The sequence below is a fragment of the Morone saxatilis genome, unplaced genomic scaffold (genome assembly GCF_004916995.1).
Source record: "Morone saxatilis isolate NCDOM2014 unplaced genomic scaffold, NCSU_SB_2.0 Contig15, whole genome shotgun sequence".
NCBI lineage: Eukaryota > Metazoa > Chordata > Actinopteri > Moronidae > Morone > Morone saxatilis.
Window position 1 is genome coordinate 3,800,090 of NW_023339707.1, and position 7,203 is coordinate 3,807,292.

At 41.3% G+C, this 7,203-nt stretch overlaps 2 protein-coding genes across 2 annotated transcripts in view; one reads left to right on the forward strand and one right to left on the reverse strand.

Annotated features, from left to right (window-relative positions):
• Window positions 1-362, forward strand: part of LOC118324981 (keratin, type II cytoskeletal 8-like) — a 6,764-nt gene extending 6,402 nt beyond the window's left edge. The window contains exon 8 of the mRNA XM_035657507.1: window positions 198-362. Within this exon, the coding sequence (XP_035513400.1) occupies window positions 198-362 (165 nt within the window). The remainder of the gene's footprint in view (window positions 1-197) is intronic.
• A 2,691-nt stretch (window positions 363-3,053) lies between these two features.
• zgc:171775 (STKc_p38 domain-containing protein) overlaps window positions 3,054-7,203 on the reverse strand; it is a 10,017-nt gene continuing 5,867 nt past the window's right edge. Inside the window, exons 7-12 of the mRNA XM_035655935.1 lie at window positions 6,682-6,796; window positions 6,476-6,547; window positions 6,033-6,112; window positions 4,981-5,059; window positions 4,555-4,728; window positions 3,054-4,406 (exon numbers count right to left, since the gene is read on the reverse strand). Coding sequence (XP_035511828.1) covers window positions 4,345-4,406; window positions 4,555-4,728; window positions 4,981-5,059; window positions 6,033-6,112; window positions 6,476-6,547; window positions 6,682-6,796 — 582 coding nt within the window. The 3' untranslated portion in view covers window positions 3,054-4,344. The remainder of the gene's footprint in view (window positions 4,407-4,554; window positions 4,729-4,980; window positions 5,060-6,032; window positions 6,113-6,475; window positions 6,548-6,681; window positions 6,797-7,203) is intronic.

Here is a 7,203-nt window from a genome sequence, read left to right on the forward strand (position 1 = left end):
GTAGTAACCTTTATTTGTTCGTTGTTTTGTCTTAGGGCAAATTATTCCGAGTGTTTGTATGCGCAGACTATACACACACGGGGGATGGCGCGGCGAGGACTGCGCGGACTTCCCGGACAAACCCGCACCACCTCGCTCCTTTGACATTGCCAAACGATGACCCTGCGTTCTCCTGGTTTTCTCCGACCTTGCTGCAGCCCATGGGCCTCGCCGCCTGGATCTTCATCGCCTGTTTTGATCTGGACGGACTAGTCGCATTCTGTCCCCTGCCCCTACATGCCTCCAGCATCCTCGTCAACTCGCCGCACTTATTACGCATGGCTCCGGCGTGTGAGGGCATCAACTTCTCCTGTAGCACCTAAGGCATCCTTAACTCCACCCACTGCACTTCAACTCAAGCGCTGTTCATTCAAACCTGCTCCCCGCAGCGACCCACGTCCGCCTCCATCGTGTCAGCCTCTCCTCGGCCCGTGCCGCGGTTGGTGTTGCAGTCTTTACACACGACTGCAGGCGTGGCTGCTTCACGTGATTGGTGAGGTCGCGGTGTCAAGTTCCTGTGGGAGTATTAGTGGTACCAAGATAAAGAAGTCATAAAATAAGGTCTCTATTAAGTACCTGAGAGACTGTGGGGGTCCCAAAAGGATTATCACTGCCAGTTTAATGACAATGCCACCAAGTAGTTTAGAGTCATTATAAGTTCGCTAGAAGACCACAGAGATTCAAACATAAATAAGTGGAAGTAACGAATTTGTAACTAAAAAAGTTGTATTGCATATATCTACATATCTATGGAAGCCCATTTCCGCCAATGTGATAGAAAAAAGATTACGTAAGTCATTCATGAGAAATGTTGACTTAGTATCTAGTATACTAAGTCATTATTTTAAAATACTAAGTCAAACTATTGAGAAAGTTTCTCATTATAATGACTTACAGAATCTTTTTTTCCTGTCACACTGGCCAAAAAGGGCTTCCATACCATACAGATGGTTTTTGGAGTATTTTTAGTGTAGCCTAGACCTACTTAACCCATTCTTATCCATTTAATATCCTAGTTTTTTGTTTTCCATGAACACCCTTCTAGAGCATTAGTTTAGAAATTTCACATCTCATAATTTTCTGACACACACATATTCTGCCTCTATAGATTCAGAAAGAAAAATTATAGCGTTGCTTTTCTTGTCAAGTACTCCATTGTGTAGACAGACATTTTATAATGTATTCCTATACACAGCCCAGCACAGACAAACCAAACACTGGCTTCATCACGTTTATTGCATGTTGAATGAATGTTGTTGGAAAAACTGGGCTTTTATTTACCCAAAAAATGCAAAAACAATATAAACCAAGAATTTATTAACAAAGTCTATAAGATGACAACAAAATATAACTGTACTCAAACAACAACTAGACACAGTGTCAACTAAACAAACTGACGTAACAGTTCTTCTCCTAGTTTAATGGCAGATGGCAAACAACCTTTAGGTGCATACCACCACCTACTGTACAAGAGTGTGTACCATTATGTCATTTATCTAGCTCTTTAAATTTGACCTGCTTTTAAAAAATTAAAAAATAACTTGTGACTTTTTAGCAACTCTCATTTCCCCTCTCTCTCCAAACTAACCCAATGCCACAAGAGGGAACATATATATAGTGGTTTGGCCAAACCAAATAACACACATGGGGTAAACGAAATGGACGCCATCTACAACTAAACACAAATCCGCCCCATGACATATCAGTCAGTGGTTTGGTCCAATGAGCTGGGCTCCAGATTTAAGAGTCCTGCACCCTCAGCCACACTTTTTGCTTCAGCAGGGGCCCGTTTCAGAAAGCAGGTTTAGTGAAAACTCTGAGTTTTCGGTTTCACAAAGCCAGTTCAGCTTAACTCCGAGTCACGTTTACCCTGGCAACATACTCCATGAAACCTAACCTGCTCGCTGGCAGGTTTTCTTCAACTAACCCTGAGTTTCTCCTGCTCTTAAGTTGAAGCCTGCAGACTGAAGGCAGTGGCAGACATGGCGTGTCCTTTTCTTGAAGAGCCAGTTGATGTCGAGGCGCATACTCCGCAGAAATCTCCGATCGGGGAGAGGATTATTAGACCCCGATTGGACAGAGGGTACCCCTGCCATCTGCTGACCCTTAACCCTGACCCTGAGCCTGGCACCAGACAGCAATACTACAACTTCACTGCAGGACACGAGCCAGAGTGGAGATGACCATCGGGATACTCAAGGCTCGGTTCCAGTGCCTTCGTAGGCTCAGGGTCACCCCAGAAAGGGCTTGTGACATTATAGTGGCATGTGTGGTTCTCCACAACATTGCCACTATTAGAGGAGAACAATGTCCTACTCTTTCCCCCAATGATCCAGATAATAATCCTGACCCCCCTGCTGATGCACGAGATGGAAGAGCTGTTAGAGACATGATATGCTTCAATCATTTCTAACTGACCCATCACCTCCGACAATATGCCTCTCATTTTATGAGGTCTTCTTTATTTCCTAGAAGGACAAATGTTGTACAGTTGTTAATCCTTTGTTNNGGGCACGTCACCCACCTTTAACTGATGGTCCAGCAGTTGTATTTCCATTTTTGTCTTGGTGATCTGCAGCCTTATATGTTCCATTTCCAGATGTGATTTGTGATTGTAAATATACCTTGTAGAGTTGTTTCACAGGAACATAAATGACATTGAATTTCACAGTGCCATGTCTACTTAGTGTCATTGTAAGTTGTGGGTCAATGCTGAACAACATCTTAAAATAGATTGATATCTGAAAGCAACAGCAGATGGTGGCATAATGCATCATGGGAGGCTACAAAGCCACGGTGGATCTCTGAGCCAAATTCTAATGTCAGCATGCTAACATGCTCAGTGGCCATTAAGGTTAAGAAGGTATGATTATCGTCGTTTTCATCTTAGCTTAGCATGTTTGCATGCTAATATTAGCTAATTAACACAAAGAGCTGAGGCTGATTAGTAATGGTATTTGGTCATACAGCAATGGTCCTGGACGCAGAGTGCCAAAAGTTCAATCTGTCATTTCAGAACCACTTATGTCAACCTCATGGTGGTGCTAGAGGAGAAGCCTGTGGATGTCTGTGTACAACAATTACAAAGGCCTTTGAGGCCCAAAGGCGTCACAGTAAATGAGTGAAACGATGTGAAGGCCAGGCACTCTTCTTAGTTGCTACAAACCCAGCTGAAAAGCAAATAACAAGTAATGTATATGTTGAAAAGTTTGCTAAATTTAGGGAGAAACATCAAGTTAATTTCTGATTAAGCACTAATCCTAGTGTCATTGTTTAAAATGCATACATACTGTTTCCACTATAAACCCATCTCCGTCTGTCCTCCAAGGTTTTTTGCTATGATATAATGCTGCCCTCTAGTGATCAATGATTGTATGACTGTTGCCAGTATCCATGTGAGTACATTCACACATTAATTTAACAGGGTGTCATTTTTTGAACACTGTTTTTATTTAAGAACACTTGAGTGGGTTCCAACAGTAAAAATAATGATCAAAAATAAATGCCCACATCTTTCCAAGTGAAATTGCACCATATACCCTTTACATATTATGAATACATACAATACAAAATGAGACATATACAATAACTGTCCTGGTAAAGTAAAATAAAATGTAACTAAGGATATTGTATTATAAGGCAGGGTTATCGTCCTACCACGTACTGTAATTATTTCATCATTTCCCATCGGATATTTTCACACATTTGTTTTACCATCTACTTTGCAGTAGTCAATAAAATAAATATTTTGTAGAAGTTTATCGCTGACAGTGGGAATAGAAGTTTTACGACATAATCTCAAGGTCCACCCGTTTTCACAACCTCGTCTCACGGCCTTCATCACTGTATGGATCGAACATCTAACATTTCACAGAACAAGTGAGTTGAAAAGGCTCAGAAAATAAGTAGTAAATGGACCTTGAGTAAAGGTTTTTTTGTCATTTTGTACTTTTTGAAATGAGAAGACAGCATTTTATAGATCAGTGGTTCACTGTTTTTGACAAAGTTGGAGATACAGGCCTCTGATTTCTGTTCAAAGTGGTGTCTAAATATTACTAAATACAAACATTATTGCTGGCATAATGTCTTAGTCTCTCTGTTTTCTATTGTCCTCTACAGGCCACCATACAAAGTAAAGCTGCCCTTAAGTAAAATGCATTTGTATTGCAATCCATATCAGACGCACCAAAAAAAGACTTTCGTGACATTTTCATGTGTTTTGTATTTGTTTCTCTGAGCTCCACGTTGTTGTTGACCTTTGCAGTATGTGTATGAATTATAACAAACACTGCACATCACAGCATCCTACATGGCTGTCTTACTGGGGTTGTCAGGGTCGAAGGTCATGATCTCCATGTGGATGAGACCTGAGAGGATAAAAACAGTGGCTCAGAGTCAATCCTGACACTTTCACACCAACCACTGATTACTTTTGACATACTGGACGATTTGAGATTTAAGATAATCTATTTGTATATGTGCATTGTAAGACTCACAACCCACAGCCATACTTACTCTTCCACTCGCCAACGGCAAGCTCCAGGCTCTCGAATGAGTCATCGTAGGGCTCGGAGTCTGGCTCGCTCTCTGTGTCGTGATATTCAGCCAGGAAAGGGTGCGACAGTCCCTGCTTAGCCGTTAGCCTTGTCTCTGGGTCCAGCAGTAACATCCCCTCCAGAAGGTCTACAGCTGCAAGCATCAACACAGAAAATCCATTTTCAATTTTTTTCTCAACTTGCACGGAGGGTTCTGGCTTTCTCACTCAAAACCTCCAGTTATATCTCTGTGGAGGATCACTAGATTTGCTATAGATTTATAGCAGTGCAAAATGACGAGGTGGGCACACGTTTCATATACGAAGAGATGAGGTAAACTTTTTCCATTAAAACATATGTAAAGAATTTCAGTGTGAAGTGAACAAGTAGAGGCGGTTCAGCGCACCATTTTCATCCATGGACGGAAACACTTCCTTGAAGTTTTTCTTCTTTTGTGGTGGAAGGCCTTGCACATATGATTGCGCCTGGAAAACAGTTATGGGTGGTTACATTTCATTCCAAAGCATGAGTTGAAATACAGAAAAAAACGTGGCAAAATTAGAATGTGTAATGTTAAATTGGAAATACACAATGCATTTGAGTTAAAGGTTATATGGGATTTATAACATACCTAGCATGGCTGTGTGCCACGAAAAAATTATTTGCTATGTAAAGATAAAGTGGAAGAATGGTGTCCTGAGCAGAGGATGGTGTCACGCTCCCTCTGCGTGTGTTGCTATCGCAGCCTCTCTGTGGTTTGTTTACATAGCTGTCTGCTCTGTGTGCAGCTCAGCAGAGCGACTGAAACTGATGTTTTAATCATCTACGACAGTAAATAAAACGATTCATTTCAACCAAACCACAGTTTGTGATTGTTGGAACAGTTGAAAGACTAACAGACAGTTCTGGTGAATTTTATTTCACTTCCATAACTTTGAATGAAGTTATGATGCTATGCAAGCTAAATTTACCAATTTTGTCTATGGAGTCTGGTTAAACAAAAGATCTATCTCCATAGGCATCCTTTCTATAATGTTGTCAGACACAATCTGAGCCTGTCAGACACAATCTGAGCCTGTCAGTCACAAAAACGGGCACTTACAGTGGACATACTTTGACGGACCATTGGATCCCAAGGATTAATGTTAGTCTATGATGCTGCCATTGCAGCCCTTTTCACAAATATTTTCGCATCTAACTCTGTGAATCAAAGGTTTATTTCAACCGAAACAGCGTTGGTGATTGGTGATGGTGATTGTTGGAAAGACTAACAAAGGCGGTTCTGGTGAGTTTCATTTTATTTCTGTCCCACTGTTTTGGTCTGAGATGCTGGTGCTCTTATGTGACATCCAGTGACAAATGCGTTTCCTCTATATAACCTTTAACTACCAAATATGAAAGCAGCAAAGTGCTGATGTTAGCCAGAGCAATATAGCATGTCAACTGGACAGAACTTACATCTTTACTCTGCATCCTCTGAACCAGGGAGGAGTCTGGTGTTCCTGTCAGACGGAGGATCTTCTTCAGCTGATCGATACCTGAACAGGCTGGTCAAGGAAGCCTCATTAAGCACAGCGTACACCATATAGATCTGCTGTCAGAGCGGGTACATGCATTGAACACATACAGTAGGTTGCATTTCTGTCTTACATTCCATGCATGACATAGCAGCTGCTTCTCATACTGGCTTGGATTCAGTCATTTGTGTAACACTCAATACTGGAAAAATCTTAGTAGTAAGGACAGTAAGGATAGATGATTTCAATAAAATGTCCTTACAAGGCTGCACCACAGGTTTCAGTATCCTTTAAAACATTAAAATGCTAGGGACACTATGAGTTTCTGGCTGCTGTAACAGAGCATACACAGCTTTATTACGTGAGCTGAATTTATGAGGATACTGTCATGTCCGGGGAAAAGCACCTGGCCAGTAATCATCTCGGCCAGGATACAGGCGGCTGACCAGACATCCACTGCGAGGGAAGGGGGCAGAGAGAGAATTTTAATACTATAAATGTAATATATTTTGTCGTAGCATACAGCAATATTCTGCAATATTTCTTAATAAACTGAAAACGACTGTATTAAAAGAAGGGAATATTATTACCTGTCTGACTGTAGTGCATCCAGTTGAATATGATCTCTGGTGCTCTGTACCAGCGCGTCACAACATAACCAGTCATTTCACTCTCCGTCTGTCTTGCCAGTCCAAAATCCAGGATCTGGGAATAGTTACAGTTAGGTTCACCACGCAGAAGCCAAAGTCCATTTTGGCCTTAACTGATTTTTCAATTTTCACAGCATTTGCTGTATTTCAGTTGCACACTGGATAAAGAGGTGAGTTAAAGGATTTAGTGGCATCTAGTGGCAAAGTATTAGATTGCAATTAACTAAAATACACCATCTGTATTTAATGACCTGGGGATGAGAACGGGCTGTAAAGTGTGTAGGAGAAACTACGGTGGCCAGGAAACTTACAAAAAATGTGAAAGACCCAATTTGAACCAATGTTTGGTTTGTCTGTAACATGGCGGACTCCACAGAAGGCGAACTGTGGCATCTGTACATATAATCAGCTCATTCTAAGGTAACAAAAACACAAAAATTCCCATATTCAGGTGATTATACA